The sequence below is a fragment of the Bradysia coprophila genome, unplaced genomic scaffold (genome assembly GCF_014529535.1).
Source record: "Bradysia coprophila strain Holo2 unplaced genomic scaffold, BU_Bcop_v1 contig_732, whole genome shotgun sequence".
Lineage (NCBI taxonomy): Eukaryota > Metazoa > Arthropoda > Insecta > Diptera > Sciaridae > Bradysia > Bradysia coprophila.
In genome coordinates, this window is record NW_023503972.1 from 5,349,820 (window position 1) to 5,373,833 (window position 24,014).

General features: G+C 36.3%; 1 protein-coding gene across 3 annotated transcripts in view; it reads right to left on the minus strand.

Moving 5' to 3' along the window:
* Positions 1–1,607: 1,607 nt before the first annotated feature.
* LOC119084324 (serine/threonine-protein kinase SIK2) overlaps positions 1,608–24,014 on the minus strand; it is a 55,384-nt gene continuing 32,977 nt past the window's right edge. The window contains exons 6-15 of one of the 3 annotated variants that reach the window (XM_037194254.1): positions 19,492–19,662; positions 18,380–18,503; positions 8,699–9,609; positions 8,383–8,640; positions 8,000–8,118; positions 7,282–7,712; positions 7,055–7,214; positions 6,432–6,994; positions 6,097–6,350; positions 1,608–2,894 (exon numbers count right to left, since the gene is read on the minus strand). In XM_037194254.1, coding sequence (XP_037050149.1) covers positions 2,775–2,894; positions 6,097–6,350; positions 6,432–6,994; positions 7,055–7,214; positions 7,282–7,712; positions 8,000–8,118; positions 8,383–8,640; positions 8,699–9,609; positions 18,380–18,503; positions 19,492–19,662 — 3,111 coding nt within the window. In that variant the 3' untranslated portion in view covers positions 1,608–2,774. Of the gene's footprint in view, positions 2,895–6,096; positions 6,381–6,431; positions 6,995–7,054; positions 7,215–7,281; positions 7,713–7,999; positions 8,119–8,382; positions 8,641–8,698; positions 9,610–18,379; positions 18,504–19,491; positions 19,663–24,014 lie in introns of all 3 variants that reach the window. The other 2 variants (XM_037194253.1, XM_037194252.1) reach the window with 2 other exon arrangements.

Here is a 24,014-nt window from a genome sequence, read left to right on the forward strand (position 1 = left end):
AGGTGCAGTGAACACTTTTATCTGCATAAAATCCATATTTAATGAATTCCCAGGCAAATTGGCAGCACTGAAATAAGTAAAGAACGTCCTTTATGGACCATTGCCAAGAATAAGGGAGCATTGATGCAACTGAAACCACTTCCCGATTATTTTCATTTTCACACACAAAATAACTTCGATTTCGAACTGCAATAGTTGTGCATGATGGCCAGCTATAAGTTCGTGGCTGTCCGTTTGGGAGACTTAAATGAGATTGGAGTATCTACACAAGTTATTTTTAATCGACGCAAAGCATACAAAGCAAAAAATTGTTCTACTGTGTGCCTCCAAAATGAACCGATCTTTTTATAAGTTTGTCTAGGACTGTTCAGTGTATAAAGAAGGTTACCCATATCTCCGATTTTACACTGTTTTAAGACATTCATATTGATCAAAAATGTGGCCAAATATAATTGATCTTGTCAATGTCGTTTGAGACGTCAAATAAGCTGTCATTTTCACAAAGCTAACCACAATGTCAAAAATGTATATGAAGTTTTCATTTTTTTAGGTTAGCTTTGTGAAATTGACAGCTTCTTTGACACTATTTGATAGGAGAAACCACTATTTGACATTGATCTACAGTTCTAGCTACCGGTCAGCTCAAACAAATTTGTTTCTTATCGTGGCTCCAAATCGACTTCCAGATGGATTCTTTTGAAAAACACTTTTTGATCAACTTTCACCAACCACACAAACTTGGATTTTTTTTTAAAGCGGTTTTAGCTTCTAGGGTTGAATTACCTTGCTAGGCACATATCAAAAAAGTCCACTGGAAAATGCGTCCGATTTCGGTAGGTTGTTTTTCAAAAGAATTCCTCCCAAGGATTCTTTTGAGATAATTTTGAATAGCCGTAACTTGTTAAGTTCAGTGAACAGATTTTTTTTTTATTAAAATTATATTTTAAGTCGAGCTTCCCTAAATAACCATGGTGCATCGTTAGCCCCCATCATCTTAATCAGAGCCTATTTTTGGGTGATAAAAGTACTAAATTTTCACCGATTTTCTAGAAATTTTAAAAATCCAGCAAAATAGGCCCTGCATCTAAAAAATACCTGAATTTTGGGTTTTAATTTAAATTTTTTCCTAATTTTTTTTAAATTTATTGTTCTCGAAACGTACGTTTTAACTTAATGATAAATTTTCCTACAAAATTTGTTTCCTTATCTATATATTCAAGTTTTATCTATATTTTATAGTAACATTAGTATAATAACAAGTTGTTGTTGTTGTCGTGTTTGGTTTTTCTTTCTTCCTTATCCAGTGATGGTTTTATGATTGTTACGAATATTTTCAATTTTTTTCTTTTCTTTTCCTTTTTTTATTTAATAAATTCGATTGATTTTATTGAATTTTCATTTCTATTATATAAAGTTAACGTTTTTTGTTCAGATATTTTGATGGATTTCTTCATTTTGTTGTAACTGAAGACAATTTATTATATATATATTATTTAGCTGCAGTGTATACATGGTAAAAACATTTTGTGTCTGATGCATCGCCGTAAAAAATACCGGCGACGACAATATTGTTATTTTTTTATTATTTAAAAAATGGAAAACTTAAATTACAAAATCTTTCTGTTGGTTGATGTTCAATTCATTTTGAGTATTTTTCTTGTTTGTTATTTTATTCTGTAAATTGTTACCGATAACGTTGAGGAATGGTGAGTAATGTTTCTTTGCTTTTAGATTTCATTTTTTTTGTATTATTAAAAATTACAATTGACTCAAAACTGCAGTCTTGATTACACTTACAAATCTTAATTATTATTTATCAATGTCTTTGTGTCGATACATTGATTTTTCCTTTAGCTAAGTCTGTGTTACATTAAATTCTAATTCAAAACTGAGTCTAAATTTTGTTTTTGCTTTGCAGTGACTATATTAACTTGATGTTTTAAAAACATTTTCATTTTTCGGTAAATAGTTTCTTTTTTGTTGTATACGACATTTTTCTAGTAACAAAGTTTCTTATTGATGACTGTAAATTTTGAATTTTAATTTTAATTTTCCTAAACAGTCGTTGAACTCAACATCTGTCAATTCCAGATAGATGCACGAATACGAGCTTTTCTTCCATCAGAGCCTTGGGTAAGGAGTTTTTTTTATGTATCTCTTTCGGACGATTGATTTTAGATAAGATTTCAGGTTCTAACAACTGAACCTGACCTGTTTTAAATCAGGTTTCCTTACTTCAGGTGCAGATAGGTTTTGAACCGAAAACAGGTTAGCCTGAACCTATACCCTTAAGTTATCGGAACTGAATTTAAAATTTCGGATTCACGTTCTTTCAGTTTGAAGTTTCAATCTGAAGGCAAAATCACCTTAAAAAATCCAACCAAAACAGATTTAGGTACTTTACATGCTAAAGATCCAAATCACGAGAAAAAAAATCCAAATCTGCGGTTGAATTTGATTTTCGGCTGACCGAAAGTGTGGCAGTGACTGCTTGGCCATGAAATGAGTTTTGTTATAATGTGTGCGTATTAATCTCGTGGGTCAAAGATCATCGTTTTCGTTCAAGCTTTCGCTTCATTGAAAACTATTTTACGAACGCCCTATTGGTAAGATCATAGAAACGTACAATTTTGCACTCGAAGTTACTGAAAGAAAATTGGGTCATGAAAATCGTATCCATGCATCAGTCTGCCAATAGTACACAACACAATTCGCGTCCGGAACATAATTTATCGAGATTCCCATCTGTTTGATCTTAACGCTTAAATTTACTTTTAAATTGACTCCATCTGTTCAGTTAATTCTAATATCGGACTTTCACTTAACGGCTGCATTGGCGGTGATAGTGGATGACTTCCCAGTGGCCAAGGTGGTGGATACAAATTGCCGGTTGTCTGTTGGTTTGTGTGTGCGAGTTTGTAAGAAATTTTTCGGTAAGAAAATTTAGGTAATTAGAAATCTCAGGTGGACATGGCGAAAGAAAATTGTTCGACAGTGCATGTCGTTGACTATATGTTTTACAAAATGCCCAACATCATAACCTGCGCTTCAGTGGTAATTCCGATGACAGTGGGAACGCTCATTAAAGAATAGGAGGTCAGACAAAAACATTTCGCCCGACACATTTTTGGCGTTCACATTTTTTCTACATATTTTCGTCCAATCATATTTCGCACACCTGAAGCCGTGTCAATCTCAGTACGTCTACCCATTAGTTTTTTGTCGACAATTTTCTTTATTCTTGTAGAGGAAGTTGATAAGCAGGTGACGCATTAGTGCCATTTATCACTATCTAGGCTGAGCACTGAGTACTAGGCTGAGTGCAAACGTTCAAAAACAGAAGAGCAAACATTTTTTGTCGTGTCCATAAATGAGGTCCGTACTTTTTTAATCCCTTCTCCCCTTCATCCAGGTTTTTACTATGACTTTGACATTGTTTGTCTGCTTTTGTGGACCTCTGCCTAAATTTTAATGTTTCATGGACATCCCCCTAGTATCACAATATTTACGCATATATACGTATCGAAAGTTAGCTAGTTTTAGAAAAAAATTGGTCTTGAGTGTTGGGTTAGCTGTTGGCACTTGAAGTGTACTGGCGTCAATTTCCTAAGAAAAAGCATGGATGGCGAGTTCTCGTCTTATTTGTCTCTCTCAGTTTTTACGTATTGTGATCTTTGCTCCTAGTGTTGCGCCCGCTGAAGTGCTCATAAAACCGAACAAAAATTCTTTTCGTTTCATTACTGTCAGAGGAAGTGAAATTTCAGCATAAATTTGCATCAACGTTTTTTCAGCGCTAAAAAACCCTGTAAAGTCGTATAAATAGTATCGATTCATTGTGTGGATCAGCTGACAAACAGCTGAAGCAAATTCATGCAGGTATTTCATTGCCTCTAACTGTACGACAAGTGTGATCCCTGTATATTGTATATCGTTCTCCCTTCAAACGCTCTAACCAATGAATAAATCAAAGCTCTCCCCTACGGCGACACGCGACACCTGCTGATATCAACACCCCATTGTCGCCACTTTCAGAATTATAAAATGTCAAAACACGAACATAATACAAGAGTGCAGCAAAAATGAAAATTAAAAATGAAATTTTAAATTCTAAATTCGAAATAAAAACAAACAAATTTCGTTCTTCATTTTTAATGTACAACGTTTATTTTTCAGTTATAATCAATAAGACTACGAGAAAAAATAAATTTTAAATTTTTGGTAAAATTAACATCATACGAAACACACAAAATTTCCTTTTTTTTATCAAATAAATAAAATGTAAAAACAGAGAAATAATTATGAAAAAATATTTTCTACGATTACGAATAAATACAAACGAGTGAAACAAACGAACAAACAATATTTCATCATTTCCACCCTCGTTTTAGCGAAAACAAAATCAATTCTTTAGCATTTGCATAGGAACTATCAAAAGTACACAATAATTTAAACGTTAAATTATAACCCTGATAATTTGACTAAGTTCCCTGCAGATCTGTGGATTCGTGACTATACGTGCCGCAACGGACATTTCACTGATTTACTACTCCGTCACGGGTTTCTTTTAGCTACAACACGATTGTGTGGATACTAATAGTTGTTAACCAATCCAAATCACTAACGGAGCGTCAAACTGAGTGGAATAGTTATTTGTTTACCGAGAGGAGAAATTAGGAATTTCCATCAGGAAGAGTGAAGTTTTGAGAAGAACAAAGACATCAATTAAAAAAGTAGAGGTTTCGTGAAAATTCTGTTGATCTGAGACGAAGAAGATGTCAATGAACACACGGAAACGAGACGATTCAACTATCATCCCGAGTTTTGTAATGGATTTTACATACTACATGCGTCGGAAACCGTACTTTTCATGTTTGAAGCACGTCTTTCGACGCCCTCAGCATGTAACATCCATTACATAACTCGGGATAAAAAGATGAAAAGTCTCGTTTTCGTGTGTTTATTGACCTCGGCTTCGTCTCAGATTAACAAAATTCACACGAAAACTCTACTTTTCATCTTTTTATCCCCAGTCATGTAAAATGCTATTTACATTGTGAGCGTCGAAAGTTCATGAAGTTCGATGAAAAGAACCATTTTCGACCGGCAAGCGTATAAAAAGACATTTCCTCACTTGAACTGTCATCAGACAAAGAGTCACCAAAACATGATTTTCCCAACTCAGTGACGAAAAGTGAAACTTTTATTGTTTTTTTTTTGTGAAAAACGTTGTTTGCAACTTGGGGTTTAGTGGTTTTTTTAGGCACACGATGTGTACACTTCCATACTTCCATCAGTCTTACATGGCAAGAAAAAATTTGAGGTCGAAATAATTCTTCTTCGAAAGTAATGCAAACTCAGAGAACTTTGACGTAAATTAAATCAGACGCTAACATTGACTCCCGGCGTCAGGGTCTATTTTTGAGAAAATTTTTATCTGGAAAATAGGCCCTGCGCCAGTATAAAGTGAAACGCATTTCTAGAACAAAAATATCTTGGCTTTTGTGGAAGACAAAATGAGTCGCTATTCTCAAGTGGTGTATCAAAGTAAAAATGAATCAAATATTCTCGCTTGCAGTCGACAGAACAATCGTCTAGCAAGTGAAAACGCAAACATTTTACCGGCTCCAGAACGTTATAGGTCAAAAATAATGTTGAATTCGGTTGTGGGTTGGTGTTGTCTGGTGTCTTCCGGTAAACAAAAATCAAACGCAACATTATCGAGAGTCTATTGGGTTAGCGAAAAAGTGGTCAAGAAACTATTTTTACTTCGTGTTCTCATTACGAAAAAAGTCCTCACACGACAGTGCATTTTCCAACCCCTGCTGTTAAATGAAACAATATCTGATACACTCATTACAAGACGATATGAGCTTCTGGCTAAAAATTTTCTTTTCCTAAATTTGATTTCAATAGTTAACACTACGATATAGCATCTAATTTCAGAAGTTAGAAACCCAAGTGAGTCTCCAGTGAATACACAGAGCACATCAAAATGAACTTAGTCAAAAAATACTAAACAAAAAAATAGTTCGTTCCTGGCCCTCCCATCCATCTCGCCTCAAAAAACAACAAAATTCACTTATTACTAAAAAATACCTGATAGATAGCTGGATGCGCCCATGACTCGTGCGCCAATGTATTTTCGCTGATCTGACACGTTTGCATGGAACCGGACAGCGAATTCCAACAGTCACCCGATTGCTGTTGAATGTGAGTCGTTTTCATAAGTTTGGGTGAACCATATTGCATCGGACTGGGCAACGGGCCTTCAACGATCGCCTGAAATGCCAACAAATCCTCCGATTCGATTTCGTTCAGTGGCAAGGGAGGAAGGATCTGTTGCTGTTGGGCTGTTTTTGAAACAGATAGCGAAAATTCTTCTATCACTTCATTCTCATCAAGTTCGTTTAACTGTTTTCCGCTAAACTCACCGATTTTATAGCTCTGTTGGCGCAGCATTTGCCGTCGACTTAGGTTTGTTTCCATTGCAACCTGTTTCTGAAGTATCTGTCGCTTCTGCTGCAACAGACGATGCTGCATGAGTTGTTGTTGCAAAGGTGGCTTTTGCAACTGTGACTGCTGTAGTTGCTCCAATTTGTAGTCTCGCATTGCATCCATTTTACCCATGTCGTTCTTCAACAGTCCAACAAATGCCGATAGATCGCCAGCCTTACTATAATAACCATCACAGCCTTGCTTTAATCCCGAATGGAAATTCGGTTGCATGTCAATGCCGTTCTTCATTGGATTCACGTGGAATTGACTGTGCTGGATTTGACGCACAGTCATCTCATCGACTGGTACATTCGCTTGATATTGCGTTTTCAACTGGGCCGCCTCTTTTTGCAGCAAATGCAATTCTAAAACACCTTTGGCCTTGCAAGCCTCATGTAATCGCTGACTATTAAATGCTACAGTGGAATTGAGTGGATACTCGGACTGTGAATGAAGAATGCCCTGGGCCACCAAACCATCACTTGCTCGACGACCCTCACTATGGAATAGATTCATTCAATTCATCATCGTAAAGATGTCAGAAATTACCGAGTCATACCGAAAATCGACTGGTGAGCGTGTAACTGCTCGACAGTTACCCTTCAGATTGTGCTTATGTCCCAATGGATTGTGCCGAGAAAATGAACATGGAGACTTTCCCGATAGTGATACATAGACACACGGATGGATTGTAGAAGCGCTAATTACCGGTCGCCGAACTGAAAACAGCCTTTCGGTTAGGGATAAACCCCACAATTTTTAGGCAAACAAATTATTTTCACTTACCATCAACAGTCGTATCGATAGCTGTAATAACCGAACTCGATGCACATGACGGCAAACTCCCCGCCAAATCACTGCAATCCGACAAATTCAAATCCAAACTTTCAAATGTGGAAAAATTGCTTCGCGACGATTCACAACTCAAATTCTGGCTTAAACTTTTCGAATGAAAATTGGTCGCCACTCCGCTGCTGGAACTACTGCTGGCATACGAATTCAATCGTTGTATTGGCGCTGGTATCGTTGACGGTGCATCATCCATTTCACCGTGATCTGTGTCACAACCTTCGTCCGTGCTGGAACTGTACTGTTGGGTGATGATGTGATGGCGCGGTTGCAACGATGATTTATCACATTCGATCGATTGAAAGTAAGCGTAGGCCTGTTGATTGTTTAAGTAGTCCTTAAATGGTGGTGTACTTCGTGTCGAGTCACTGTGGAATCGAGGAAGATATTCGGTTAGTTGATAGTACAATGAGAAGTGAGTCGAATGGATGATAAAGGTGTGGGTGACCTAGTTGAGTTGAACTATGATACCCGACCGACAATGAAATACGAGCCACAAATTCATTGAACACCAGACTGCTCTCTCGTGTTCAAAAATTCGAGGTCAAGTAAAATCTTGAGTTCAAGAACAATTTCAGTGTGGTGAATATGAAGTGGGTCAGCGATGGGTATGAAAATTGAGTGGTGATTGAGTGTAATAAAAGATGAAACTCACCCAAAATTTGCTAATTTATTCTCTTTGGAACTGAGCGGCTCTGGCAGTCTTTGTTCATTGTGATTGTGATTGAATGAATTGGATTGTGCAGGAATCTTTGAATTTTCAACCGGTCTTGTCTAGAAGTAAACGAAGCAAAATAAAAGGAAAATTAGCATGCGTGTGGTGTGGTTCATTCGTAAAGTCGGGAGATCAAAACAAATTGATGAAAATAAAAAATGGACAAAAAAAAACTGAATTTCCATCGATCAGACTCGATGTAATCGATAGAAAAAAAAAACGAGGAGTAGGAAGTTGTACGTGTGAAGGATGGGGAATGCTTAACGTAAAAATAAATAAAATGTTTCTGTACATTAAACATTCAATTCAACAGTGTTAATTACATCGGAAACCAATGGTAACGGACTCTGTTGCAGCGTATTGAATAATCTTGTCGCCTCGGCTGACATATAAAATCCGGCAGCAAAACCGGCCATATTCGACTTCGAATCAAAACTATTCGACGAAGTTAGTATACGCGATGGTGTGGTTGATGGTGGCGGCGGTGTTGAATGCGATTGTATGGCCGTATTCGATGGATTCGATGCAATGTCCATCGTTGGATTATTTGACAAACGAGTGGGGTCGGCAACAGCTGTAGCCTGTTGAATCAATGGAGTCAATTATACTCGCCGGACGAAAAATATCATCAATACGAACCTGCTGCAACAATCTTCGGCAGTCTTCAGTACTTTGCTTGATGATTCGTTGATCAATTCCACTACTTAACAAACGACTAGACGGTGAGCGATGATTTATTGCCGTGATACAATTGTCCCGTGACCTTAAACAACTATTCTCGCGTGCACCGATTAAACTCCCATACTGACCGGTACCAGCCAGATACGACAAACTACAATCCCGATCTCTAGCCGACAGAGTTGGTGTGCACGAATTCAATACAGATGATCCGCGGAAGTATGAACTATCGCGTAATTGTTGCGGTGGATCCCGTATATTCGTATCTCTGAGATGAATTATTGTTTCGATGGTACGACTGCCAGCAATCGGATCCAAACTGGACTCGGCCAGCAACGGTGAATTGGTGTGTCTGGGTGATGGGATTGTCGATGAAACTGTTTCTAAACTCCGGTCACTAGTCAGAAGCGCACTGTGTCGCGGTGATGACGATTCAGTCCGTTGCAAAACTGGTTGCTGCTGTTGTGGTGGTGAATTATTGTTTATGCCTAATTTTCGCATTGCTTGCTCCGCTATCGAACTGGGTCGTCGTTTCTGTGACTCCAGCGACGGATGCTTATTCGCTGCGGTCACTTCCTGTGACATCGAACGCGAACGTAATCGATCCAGCAGCAGTAAATAAATGGCGGCATGATGATCGTAGCTGTTCAGTTTAAGACTTTCGCGCGTTTTCTGTGCATCAATACCGAGCGTAGCCATTAGTCTTAAAATTTGTTCGTTTGGTTCGACGGTTGATGTGCCACCCGATGCATTCTCCATTGGAATCGGATCCATCACTTCGATGGTCATCCAGCGGTGCCGTTTGATCTTCTCGATGGTGTAACGACGCAGCGGATCCAGTACCAGCATCTTTCGTATCAGCGATTCACAGTCTGCAAGAAGGAGAGAGAAAAATTGAAATAAAATAATAAAAAAATCAGCGGTACAAATCGAATGGTCGCAGATGAAATAACCCGACAAGTTTATTGCTAGACATTTTTAATGTGTTCTCCACTCCACTCCATATTTTTCTCATGTAAATTGTTTATCGGTTGACTAGTTTAGGTTTCATATTTTATTGTTATAGAGTGTTTCAATGACGCAAGTTGGAAAAATTATTTTATTGTTGACTTAATGATATTGTGTACGTTCATGTGTTTATAATGGACGTTGTGGTTCTTAAAATAATTTTTTTTTTCGTTTGTTTTCATCAATCAATAAAACAAAATTTACTTTTTCAGTTTGATTGTTGGAAGCATGAAAATATCTCGGTGATGGCAGAGCCGCGGACCGACTACCAAAATGCACTTTCAGGAAAAGGCGCGTAAATTAGGAAAAAGACCTCTTTTCATTCCTCCCGAATTCACAGTATGGCCAGTCCGGCACCGGTATAGGGACTTATTTTTGGTAAATGGACGTACGGAAATTTACCGAAATTTATTGAATTAAATTTATAAAAGTTCTGAAGGTTCATCCAACAAAAAAAAAAAATGTACGGCATCGCCATCGTGACCACCTCAGATGATTTTGTCTATATGGAGTTAAATTTGCTTGAAAAAATGTTGCTTGTGGAAAAACCCCATCTTTTGTCATCTTACTGATGTTTTCACTGATAAGGTCAAACATTAGACCTTAAGCATTCTCAAACTTTTACGAACGGCAAATGTAACGCGGTGTGTGTTAATTAGTTTCAATCTGTTGCTTTCGTTTATGATAGTTCATCTGAAAAGTTTCTGGGCTAGATACGAAGGGCTGTACCGATCTGGTCATCCTTTTGTAGCTTAAGTAGGCTTTGCAGCTTTATAGACTGAGTTGTTTCTAAGTTATTTCGTAAGTGACAAAAGTATGATGTATGGGAAAATAACCAATTTCCTGGCACCAATTGCTTTACCAAGCTCCAATTTAGAAATTACTTAGTCTAAAAAGTCCATTTTTAGAATTCAATGACACTAAATTCCATTTCATTTCCCAAAATTCTAATGTAAATCCTCAATATGTAATTCAATATTAAAAAAACCAATTCAAAATTCCAATATTTCCGACAGTTCATTGAATTCCATAAATCCGTCGGCCTGTTACCACCAATTATGTTACTATATTAATAGGAGTTTAGGCTTATCTTTCTAACAATTTTTATAAACTCATTACATGATTGGTATGACCTTTGTTTAAATATATGTTGCGCGCATATATTCATTTAGCGATGCCTAAACTGGAATTTTGCGCATACGATGTGTTGTCAACCTCGGCTTCGCCTCTGGTTGACATTTTTCACATCTATTGCGCAAAATTTTCATTTAGGCACACACTATGAAAAAACATTACGTGCGACACGTATAAAGTGTGATAAGAAAGTTATACACCAGACACGTATGTGTACTTCCACACGACACGTATGTCCATGTCCATGCATAGTCATTGTATAATATACGATGACTAAGGTAAGAAACATGCCACTCGTATTTTATACAAGACGTATGTATAACAATACGTGTCGTTCGTGAGCATGCATACATGTCTGGTGTATAACTTTCTTACCACGATTTATACGTGTCAGCCGTAATCTTTTTTCTAAGTGGATGTTAGCAAATAGCAGGCACTAATTTTGAGAAAATGTTTTCCTAATTTTTTTCAATTTTTACAAATTCTCAGTGTGTGCCTAAATGGAAATTTTGTGCAATAGATGTGAAAATTGTCAGCCCGATGCGAAGCCGAGGTTGACAACACATCGTATGCGCAAAATTCCAGTTTAGGCACAAGTAAGCAACATGATTTTATGTACAGTAGTGGGATCTTCATTTTTCCAAACGTCACTTCTGCGCACTAGTGCGGAAAAGTATATATCAAAATTCAATTACGCACTACTTTGATCGCACTACTGTACATAAATAGCTATCGTGACGTTTAAATTAGACTATTACAATACAATTGTCTGAAATAGTTATTTGTTTACAGATGGAAGAAAAGTTGGAAATTACATTTTTAGTGTGTTGTTGGCACAATTCACCCGAGAATATGCAATTTCCAACTTTTTCCCAAGTTAAACACAACGTTTTTTACATCAAAGACTTCCGAAGCTTCAGCTGAGGGGAGAAAATCTTTAACTCTAAATAGCACATTGTTGACCACGAACCACGATTCAATTGAATGTATAACAGTATATCTCACACGGTAATTAAGGCAATCTGGTTTGGGGAAATTTTGCAAATCGAGTTATCGATTTAATAAAATTTAGAGGTAAAAGTTTCCGAAAGACCAAAAGATTGTTTTACCAAAATTAAGCCCTAGGTATTAATACACACCTTACGTTAACTGCAAAAGAGTCAAATAAGCTCGCTCCTCTAAAAGTATTGTCGTTTAATTGTTCAACGAAGTTCATGCTAGTGGACTTAAAGTGGATTACGTAGAAAAGTACAATGGAAACAACCCCATTCCAACAGAAATATCACGAATTTGCCAATTTGCACTTCATTTATCTATTGTCTGGCATTGTGAAAGACACCTTGTGTACACAAACGAAATGAAAACTCCGTGCTTGTTTATTCATGCTTCAATTGTTTGCAAATTCCCTCGAAATAAAACATGAAAACTCAGCCACCAATTCAAATAAAAATTCTTTTCAATTTGTTAGACACACTTATAATTCTCCAAATGTACGGCTAACAACATCCTCATCTGCATCCATTACACAAACAAACACTTGGATGGTTCATCGCATTAAATGGAACAAGTTTCATCGAACGGGAGGTTAACAGCCTCTGACCTTATCATTGAATAAAGTCGGCCTCCCTGATTCACATACTTATAGTATCGATGTATATAATGCACCATAACACAACATTATACTACCTACATAGTAGTAATAATCGTAGCCGACAAACGACATATACACACCGTCGGAATTGAATACATACCATAAACCATATTCCCATAAAGGCCGTGTTCACTGCCACCCCCATCATTATCGCCCGATTGCTATGGGGTGGCAAACATGACTTTGTATATTAATTCACAGTGACGTGAGGCTGAAATTGTGATATACCCATAATTTTAACGAAAAAAGTAAAAAAAATAAAAAGAAGAAGAAAACCAAGAAAAACTTTGCGACAGGAAAGAGATGGGAAGAGAAAGGCTGTATAACGTAGCTGTTGCATAGCATATATTATGGCGCTCTGACGTCATTTGTTGGTTAGATTATGTAAGTGACATAAATTGGTTTTCACTGTGTACGACGTTTCACTGATTGGAAAAAGTTATAGAGACTATGCACCAAGTACCACGATGTATGTGGTCGATGATGCCATATTCTGCCGTTTAATTTATTATGAAAAAATATTGAAAAATGAATGGAGGGAAAAATGAAACTATTTCAGGATATCGGAAAATAATTTAGAAATTTTTGTCATGTCATTTTTGGCATAAATTTAAGGAACTTTCACGATTCTATTTTTGAATTTCTAAGACAATATTTGAAAAAACGTCGGTTTCATTTGGAATTCGACAACTGAATAAATAATTACAGCCACCAGAAATAACAAAACAAATTTCCATTTTTTGTGGTGGTTAAATATAAATGTGGAAGAGAATGTGTTCACTGTTCAGGGTTCCCTTTGGTAAGAAAATTTTGGTGAATAAAGAATCTGTGGGCCTTGGATCAAAAATCCTATTTGGACGGGATTGATCAGTGGTTACGTACAAGACTTTATCTAAAGTGATCCGTGTTCGATTCCCGTGTCAGATACGTTTTCACATGGAATTTTTCTAGCGATTATATCGCTTTGGTAACGTCTTGAAGTTCACTCAAATTCATAATTTGGGTAGTTGCAGTATAATTGGTGTCTACCGTTTCTTTGTCACCACTATTTTACCTAGTCACGTGTTGAAGTAAAAGATGTTGATCAAAATCGACTAAAATCTAATAAAAGGAAAGGGTATCGAAGAGAATGAAACTACGTGGATTGATCAGTGGTAATATGGCACACTGACATACAAATCGAAGCTAAAGGATTTCTGTTGCGTAATCTAGTGTCCACTACGACGAATAATAGGTTTAGAGTCCGAGTAAAGTCAAATTGACGTCAATCATACTACACAATAACAACTCTCTCCCCCACACTAATATTTCGAATTGCCTTCAATTTACACAAATTCAATTATAATTTCCTAATGTGACATGCCCCTAGTTTGAAAACTAATCAAATCAACGAAATGAATACGAAATCAAAAGACAATACACAGCTGTGTTCCATCACTAAACCACTGTTTAATCAAAAAAAAAACAACAACAACCAGAAACCGGGCACCCCAAACTCGCACAAGAAAAAGCCATTTACGACGCCTACATCACTAAAGCACAAAATTTTGCCACAATCATTGTGCCATAAAAAGGTTCAACGTATCTGCTTAATATCGCCGTAGTTATATTAATATATGAATGACGATATAACCGGCATTAGGTTAATGTTATAAATTGCTCTTCTCGATTAGATAGACATACAGTAAATATAGAAAGCGGTGTGTATATACACACGCCGTGTACAGATCCGAATGTATTCAGTCATCTGATCTACTATCTGGATAGAATTTCTCCTGTACGATATGGGTTCGGATAGACGGATATATAGACTAGTTGAACCCTTATCAAATCGGTTTGAGAAAAAATAAACTCCCAACGAATTCCTATGCTTCGGGATAATGATTTTCTCTCGCAATGACGTCATAGACGCTGGTAGGTTCACTGTAATACCAGCATAAATGCTGCACAAAAAGGAGTGAAGAAAATACTGTCTTGCTTGTACAAGCAGAAATTCACATTTCGGCTTGTTGATGTAGGATGGAAAATATTGTAAACGGGTAGGTATAATATAGAGATTGTTATGGGTGCCCTGGAAGGATGATTTCGTTCGACTCTCCTGTCTGCATAATTGGACCCTTGTTGGATATAAAAATGTGGAGTGTTTTCTTTTTGTTGCGAGGTTATTTTGTATTCATTTTCGGTTATCCTTATTCGACTATTGTCACGACGGGGTACTTTAGAAAGATTTAATGAAAACAAGTCCCTGGTTTATGGTTGATATTGGTAATATATTATACAAATGGAATGTGGTTTTGCTTTCGGTTTGTTAAGGAACGTTACTTTTGATCACTACGATTTGAGACTTAGGTTACGTGATTTTAGATATTGAGTTTTAAATCAATTTTTGCTAAGGCAGAAAACACACAAGCAATTTTGCGTTGATGGGATCGACTATTATGCTCAGTTTTCGATTGAAATCGGTTATTCACCGCAGGCTTAGCAATGGAAAACGCATCATCGTAATTGTCGATCCCATCAACGCAAAATTGCTCGTGTGTCCTCTAGCTTAAGACGAAAAAGCTTCAGAAAGTTACATGTAATTATTCCTTGCAGAATGAGTTGATTCATACCTCTAGAGAAGTTCGTACCCCCAAAGAAATTCGTACATCTAAAGGAAATTGTACCTGTAAAGACATTTCTACTTCTGAAGGAAGTCCTACCTCTGAATAAATTCCTACCTCTGAAGGAACTCCAGCTTCTAGATGAATTCCATCTTCTAGATGAATTCCATCTTCTAGATGAATTCCATCTTCTAGATGAATTCCATCTTCTAGATGAATTCCATCTTCTAGATGAATTCCAACTTCTAAATGAATTTCTATGTCTAACAGAATTTCTACCTCTAGAGGAGCTCCAATCCCTAGAAAAATTCCCACCTCTAGGGGAACTTCAACATGTAGAGCAATTCCTACCTCTAGAGCAATTCCTACCTATAGAGCAATTCCTAACTCTAGAGCAATTCCTACCTCTAGAGCAATTCCTACCTCTAGAGCAATTCCTACCTCTAGAGCAATTCCTACTTCTAGACCCATTCCTACCTCTAGAGCAATTCCTACTTCTAGAGCAATTCTTACTTCTACAGAAATTCATAACTGTAGACGAATTCCTACCTCTGGAAGAATTCGCACCTCTAGTAATCTGGCGACTCTTAATTCACACCTCTCGAGGATTGATAGTTCTGAATAATTTGTTCCAGTCATAAAGTCTGCATAAGTTACTCCACAAGAGTCATGGCAGTGGTGACTCTCGTAGCTCTTAAAAACATTTTTAGTGTTGAAACGGCATTACAATCGATCACAGACAAAGCCCACACCGTTTCCAAAAAGTAGCTACCACTACTTAACATCACTCGAACGTGTTATTATAAAGCAAATTGCTTATGTCAAATCAAATGGAAACAAACGATTTGGTATCACTTACGTGATAATTCATGGAACTAAATTAGTGATATGATTGCTGTTTGTAAAAGGTTAAATGTTCATGTTACTACTTTTCCAATCGATACTGCAAACAATATCAATTCAACGACGCTAACCGTATAGTCACATACCCGAAAATAACTCCATTTCAAATTCAAATCATCAAATAAATAGTTAATCAATTACCCACGACCTTTGAAAACGAAAAATTTTCAATATCTTTTCATTGAACTTACACTCGAAAAGTATATTTTCCACAAAGTTCATGTCCAAAACACAACCGTGCCGCCGCAAATATCATTTACACACAACCGAGTCGTGATTTTATTGAGGCACACTCACTGCATTATACAGATACACAGCGCTATATAGAACATATGAAACAGAAGGAAAAAAATGCCGAAAGTTTCTGAAAAAAAAACTTCGAATCACGGAGAAAAACAATTTTCTATCGTGAAAAAAAAACAGACACAGACATTCCGGTACACGATAAATAAGTTTTGCTTCTTCGCTCGAACATGTTTTTTTCTGATCTATGAATGACGTCATTTCGTTCTATTTGTATGCAAAATAAAATTTAATAAACATCGTCCGGCTATTTCCCATGATGTGCGTTTTTATTAGTAACTATACCACATGTAGACGGCTATATATGCTTTTGATGCAATATATACGTTTTGGGAGAATTTATATTTGATTTTCGTTGTGATTGCAATTCTAGATGGTATCGAAGTGGAAATATGCTCTTGAAATTGAAAGTTTTTCCAACTGTTCAAGGAATGTTATTAGATAGAAAATTGCCTGTCAGTCGAACGTAACTATTATAAATGAGCTTTCACATCTCCCGCGTAACGCATTTGTGTCTTCGCTTTTAAAGAGCTTTCGAGAGCTTTAAGCTTCTTTTGTATTCCACATTAAACTTTTCCAATGAAATCCACAAAAAGTTCAGAGCTTTCTAAAGTTCGTCAAAGCACTCAAACATTGTGATACGGTGTTTTGCCTTACCACGGCATCATCCTATACCTAAAAAATGTTTGTTCTATTTTTGGGAGCTAGTAGCGTTAAAAATGAGAGACTCGCTTGCTCTGCTAGAATATAACGGTCACGGTTCTATTTTTGGGAGCCAGTAGAGTCCTAACTTAAGGCTAGTCCACCAGTTTCATCGTAGACCAGCCACATTCGTGTTGAAATGGCACCTGAGTTTTTAAAATTGTAAGGTCTGTCGCGCCAGACAAGTCATAAATTCGAATAAATCCTCTATTAAAAATGTACAGCCGCAATTCCGACCACAAATGTGGTAACTTTCCAAAGAAAATAGATTTGGTTGTAGCAGTTTGACCAGCTCTGAGAAAACTGAACAATTTATGAAAATTTCGTTAAACTGCTCACGTTTCTCAGAGCCGGTCAAACGACTACAACCAAAACTAATTTTTATTTAAAGCTAACACATTCGTGGTCGGATTTGCGGCCGGTACATTTTTCAAAAACGATTCTGATGAAAAAATGAAATACGAGGCACACAAACGTATGCTACAATTTTAGCTAAGTACCGGTGCCTCTTAATGTTTTTCATTATTGAATGAGAGAAGTCGTACGTTTTTCGTCTTATAGGTAACTAAATGGTCAGGGCTATAAACCGTGCTATTTTTTCTCATGGAGATGTGGAAGACCTTCCACTTCTTGCCACAATCCTTACGTTCGAACAATTACAATACCAAAGTCTGTCTGTCGAACGGTACCAAAGTCAGTGTGTTCTGTCAATCTGTTACTAGCGTGAAAAGTGTGGGCATAATATCGACTAAAATGTGTAGGCACAAAATTGACTACTCGGCCGTATATGGAATTTTGTACAGGCGGAAAGCAGACAGACATTTCAATAAATTTCGTATTTTATCGTCATTAATATGTGGATTATGACTGTGCTTGTACGCACAGTTCGATTACAGTTCATATTTAATAAATTTCAATGTAAAGTCTGGTACAAAGTGTGTGGGATTGAAATGAAAATCAAGGACAGGGATTTTGTTTATTTTCTTGAATTTCTGTTTAGTTAATGGCAAAAATGAACATGAGATAATAAATTTATAAAAGAGTTTATGTATCCAAAGAGACATGCAACGTCAGTCAATATATATCGTCACATTGTATACGGTCGGTTGTGTATAACATTTTATGAAGTTAGATTGAAAACCTTGGATTAATTACATTTAATAATAATCAAAATCCAGCGGATGTTTAGGTCATAAAAAAATTTCGTAGAAAAGAGCGTCGCGTCATTAAAGCACTCTATTTTCAATTTCCGGACAGTAACATGCCGGTAAATTTCTTCACTCAAAATGATTGTCATGTCTAATAGATTCCCCCTCATCGTAACCCAGAACCACTTACCTGATGACATAAAAAATGGAATCCTGAAGCGTCCCGACAAAACTCTGTCACGTAACGACTGCAACGTTGATCCATCGAAAGGGAGTGCACCGCACACAAGAACGTACAGAACGACGCCTAGTGACTGCATTAAAACGAAAGGAAAATTGATATTATTGACTGTGGCTCGGCTATATATATAACAACAGAATGGGATGCATGTTCTGTTCATTTATGTAAACTCACAATAACTCTGTCATTTCAATGACATAATTTTATGAAGGAATTTAATCTGACCTATCAACCGCAATGGGTAATTGAAGGGAAGGAAAATCTTTTGTGTCATGCCCTGATTAGGTTGAATAATCAGAGATTTGTTGTGTAAATAGCCTCGTAAATAGCTGATGTGCAATTAATTGCGGCTTTTCTGTCTTGATTGGAAAATGTGTTGTTTTAACATGTGGGAAATTTACAGCTTTTTTGAACCAAAGACACGTGTGCTATTCGTGAGGTCCAATTTGAAGGAGGACAGCCGTAGGGTTGAAGGCAGAGAGTGAAATGTCAGCAGGTTGAAAAATTTCAGTCTCTAATTTAGGTTCAAACCAAACCAAATGTTTCCACAACTTTTATTGTAATGCTCTGATGTGAAGTTACAGGGAGTCAAACTGAAATAATTAGATTAGGTTTCACGCCAAGCCTGATTATTCCAAAGACAGGCCTAACCTGACCTGGTATTTTAAGCTGGTCAGGTCAAAAAATTCGAAATTTCCGTTTATTTCAGGTTAAACCTGAATCTGACATCAATTTCGAGTTCAGGTTGATGGAAGTCCGACCTGTCCTAAGCTTTATTCCATTGCATCAGCGGTCATTCATAAAGGGCGAACGCCAAAATAGATGAATTTCAGACCACTCCTTCCAGGACATAATGATTAAAGAATTTTTTGAAAATGTGAGAAGTGTATGCTTAACTTCTGACCCCTTGTAGGGGATAACAATAAGAATGCATAATTTGTGAATGCACCCTTAACCAACCCTAGGTAATGTGATGTAACGGATTGTAGTCTATCAAAGATCTCATAAAATTTGACTTTGAAAACAAATCGACAACCCACCAGTTTACAAATTAAACTCACCCAAACATCAATCTCCGGTCCAACGTAACGCTTTCCTTCAAACACTTCAGGCGCAGCGTACGGCGGCGATCCACACCATGTAGCCAATAATTCATCGGGTGAATAAAAATTGGAAAATCCAAAATCAGCAATTTTTATCTTCATGTTCGAATCCAACAACAGGTTCTCGGCCTGAACGATAGAAAAAAGGGAACGGGAAAAGGGAAAATCACATTAATCAACGTTAATCAAATCCAGTCGATTGCTTAAAATTCTTGGTGACCTGTTTCCAACAAAATTAATTTACAGTCAATGCGCAGCATTTAAATAAATTAAAAAATATTCGAACGTGGGACGTGGGTGGCTGGGGAAAATTATTAATGGTATACAACCGAACAATCTATATAAAACAAACTTTAATTCGAATAATCGGCACGGATAAATGACGCCCAGCCACATCATCGGTTCTGATATTGTAACCATTGGCTTATTTATTTATTTAATTTGACTTTGGTACCTATGTGTGTCGCGACAGTTTTCTTGTGGCGTCATTGAAAATTGTTCAGTTTTTTTCCGAAGAGAAAATTGTTTTTGATATGCGAACAACAGTCTCGATTCGCATTTATTTTTGGATTTTATGAAAATGATGATAAATAAAAATGATGGCTATACTTTAGGGTTACAAAGCTGCGGTTGGAATTTTAAACGTAAAGCCGGTCGGCAAATTAATGGAGAGTCCTGTTCATTACTTCAATTGTCCTTTGCTCTACATAAAGGACTGCTTTGATAACGAATTTAAGTTAAATCTTTTTCCGAATTCTTCAATTTTTAGCATTTCCTACTAAACTGAAAACTGACGAATTAAAATTCGATCTAAGGTAAACCCTCAAGGAAAGGCTTACCCTATCGTCAAAATTTTCCACAGGCCAAACTTGTGAAAAATAAAATAGCATAAAATTTGATACGCGTGTTATCGCACGAGAATGACTAGAACAGCCCTATTTATTTATACGTACGCATGTTTGCATACCAACTGAACGACTAAAACACCTGAAACATTAGTTTCATATTTTATTTCAACATCGTCGGGTGTAGTAGTGAATACTTTACATTCACAGTGTTGGATTTTGGAGTCCCTGACCTGTGGTTCTTTACGATTTTTAGCATACTTTTTGAATATTCCGAAATCTGGAGTTAGTTGGATAAATAATCTAGGTGCTTGTGTCGAAAAATATGGCTCCGTGCGCCTTAAGTTCTATTAAAGTATCTTTATTCCACGTTGTTTGGAAATCAAAGTTGTGAAACAATTTTTTTTTCTGAAAATGGAAAATGGTTTTTCTAGCGGAGAAGCAATTTATATGAAAACTATATTAGGTAATGCTTCCCCGAAAAAGTGTCCCGAAAAATACATCAAATTTGCAGTCATTTTTCCTGGGCATTTTCAATCTATTTTTCATAAATGAGGTGTCATTCGAAAGCTAGTAAAGCTAGTTCCAAGCGAGGGGGACCGCACTGAAAAGAGTTGCAAAGAGTTGCATAGAGTTGCAATCTGAAAAAAAGAGTTGCACGCCGAAAAAAAGAGTTGCAAAAGAGTTGCACACGGAAAAAAAGAGTTGCAAAAGAGTTGCATGCCGAAAAAAAAGTGTTGCGAAAGAGTTGCACGAGGAAAAAGAGTTGCAAAAGAGTTGCATGCCGAAAAAAAGAGTTGCACGAGGAAAAAGAGTTGCACGAGGAAAAAGAGTTGCAAATTGGGTCCCCCTCGGTTCCAGGTAGTTCTGATTTCAGCCGGCTGGTCATGATTCAAGTTCAGAAGCCTGATATATGGGCTGCAATTTTTTTTCAAGATCAATAGAAGATAGCAATAATTTGGGTTATACTAGTTCTAGTGTTTCTTGCACAGACATTTCACCACTAAATCCTCTCTAATTCATTTCTATTTAAGGATTAAGAAAAGGAAAGTTCCATTTTTGGAATAATCAACGATTGTTATATGTTCAACAGGGCATACTTTTTAGAAACTTTTAGAGAAAATCGAGAAATTCAAGAAACTTTGAGAAATTCAAGAAACTTCGAGAAATTCAAGAAATTTCGAGAAATATTTCTTGAATTTCTCAAAGTTTCTTGAATTTCTCGAATTCGAGAAATTTCAAGAAATTCCAGAAAATTCAAGAAATTCGGGAAACCTCGAGAAATTCAAGCAATTTCAAGAAACTAATTTCTCGAGTTTCTTGAAGTTTCTCGAATTTCTTGAATTCGAGAAATTTTAAGAAATTCGAGAAAATTCGAGAAATTTCAAGAAATTCAAGAAATTTGTTTCCAAAAAGTAGGCCCTGATGTTCAATGTTCAATGTTACCAAATAAATAAATAAGAAAAATCCTTTCCGAAATCCTCCAAATATTAAGGCAATTCCCGACCCGAGTTTAAACTTTTATACTCGAGTATAAAGTTTAAAATATAAAATTTTGACAGAACTAGCATATTGTTAAACGGCTCAGTAATTTGATAATATTTTCCACCAAACTATCGTCGGATCTTGTTTTTATTGATGAAATCTGCAGAGCTCATATTTCTGAAACTAGAGGCAGTGAAGTGGAAAAAATTATTCGTATTTGTAAATAGTTATTGACAATCCAAACTGTGCTCTCATGTCATTGCATGGGAGCACGTGTTCGACGTGCAATGTTTTTAGTTGTCATTCAGTAGCGCTACATATAGGTGAAAAAGTTTATGCAGCTCACTGTCTTTAGCTTTAGAGACAACAGCTTTACTGATTTCATAAATAAAATCAAGATCCGACGATACTTTGGTGGTAATTATTATCAAATTACTGAACCATTCATCGATACGCCAGTTCTGTCAAAATTTTATACTTTAAACTTTACATTCGAGTATAAAAGTTTAAACTCGGGTCGGGAATTGCCCTATTGTAAAAAACAGTTTCGGTATTAAGTTCGAAAAAGTTTAAAATAAAACAAGGAAAATTTGGACTTTTAAAGTAAAGTATCTCCATAACAAAATGCTTTTAAAAGAAACGTTCATTTCGTTGCAACAAAATTTAAAAAACTTTCTTGTTTACCATGGCAGTTTTTACGTTTAAAAACTGTGGTGATATCCATTCAAATATTCAAATTTATAAACGAAATTTATTTTTAAATTATGCAAAAAATCTTTCTCTCATTCTTCAAATATTTTTATTTGACTTACTTAATAATTTTGTTTCGAAAAGATTTTGTTTTCCATCTTTCGCGGTGTTGATATTCAACATTCACATTCCACAAGCAAAATAAAAAAAAAAGAAAAAAAGGAAAACATAACCAGAAGAAATATGCCGCATCTTCGATGATTTTCACGTATTTCCATTTCCACAAAAGCTATTACAAACATTTTTTCCATCCAAATATAGGTACACAAAATGACATTCTCATTCAGTTTTCCTCAGTTCATATCGTTTATATTTGGAGAAGTTTGTTTTTAAGGTTAGCTAATTATATGGTATGGTATACACAAATTGTGTTCTTTTTTCGATTGAAAAAGGTCACATGCGTTCGATAAAATGTATGCCGAGCGTATTGTACTTGTTAACAGAAAGGAATTTGTAAGTACACATTACACGGAGCTCGTTCTGGTAATAATATCTAATGTGGACGTGATATCACGTGTTGCACATATTATGAAAAGTAAATCATGTTGACATGGATTAGTTATCTACACGTTTAGATGTGTGGCACTGAAGGTCACTGTCTGTTTCTAGGCGTTCACAGCCACTTACAACTTTTAGAAACGGATAAACTAACAGATGATTAGTGATGTAACAACAACGACAAAAACAAGCCATGAACATGAGCCTCAGCTACATCAATTATAGTCAATTTTATGTTAAAACGTTTGAAGTACTAGACACACCCATCGATCAACTTTTTCGAGTGGAAAGTGACTTCGGAAAGTCATGGTACAGAGCCCAAAAAGGTGACTAACCTGTTTCATGACCATTAAAAAAAGAAAGGTGATAGAAGGTCATGTGTAGACTCATTCGCGGAAAATGCAGAATCATTAAACCTTCATAACAGGACATTCTTCAGCGAACCCTTTTCCTTCCTGTTTGCTACTTATTTACTTGGATCAAGAGTATTTTGTTTGATTCTAGACTATCTTAAATAACCCCACAGTCTATCACCACCCATACTTCGGCGAACGGGAATATTTGAATGTGTCCACTCCACCTAACATGATCGATTCAGAATTCAATGTGCTCAATCAATCTTACTTGTAATGGGAAATATCAAATCTCAAACGATTGTTTGCGCACAATATAAATGTAGTTGTTGGACTAGTTGATTTCAAAGATTAAAAAAATCAAACGACGACGCGACAGAGTCAACATGAATGTGTGAAGACATCGATTATTTTTATATCAAAAAAATTTATTTTCCATTTTATAATTTTCTATTTTTATCTCCTTTGCTATGCAACAAATAAAAGAAATGAAAAATTCGACAAACAAAACGAGACATCAAAAACTAAGGCTTGATTTCCACTTACCAAA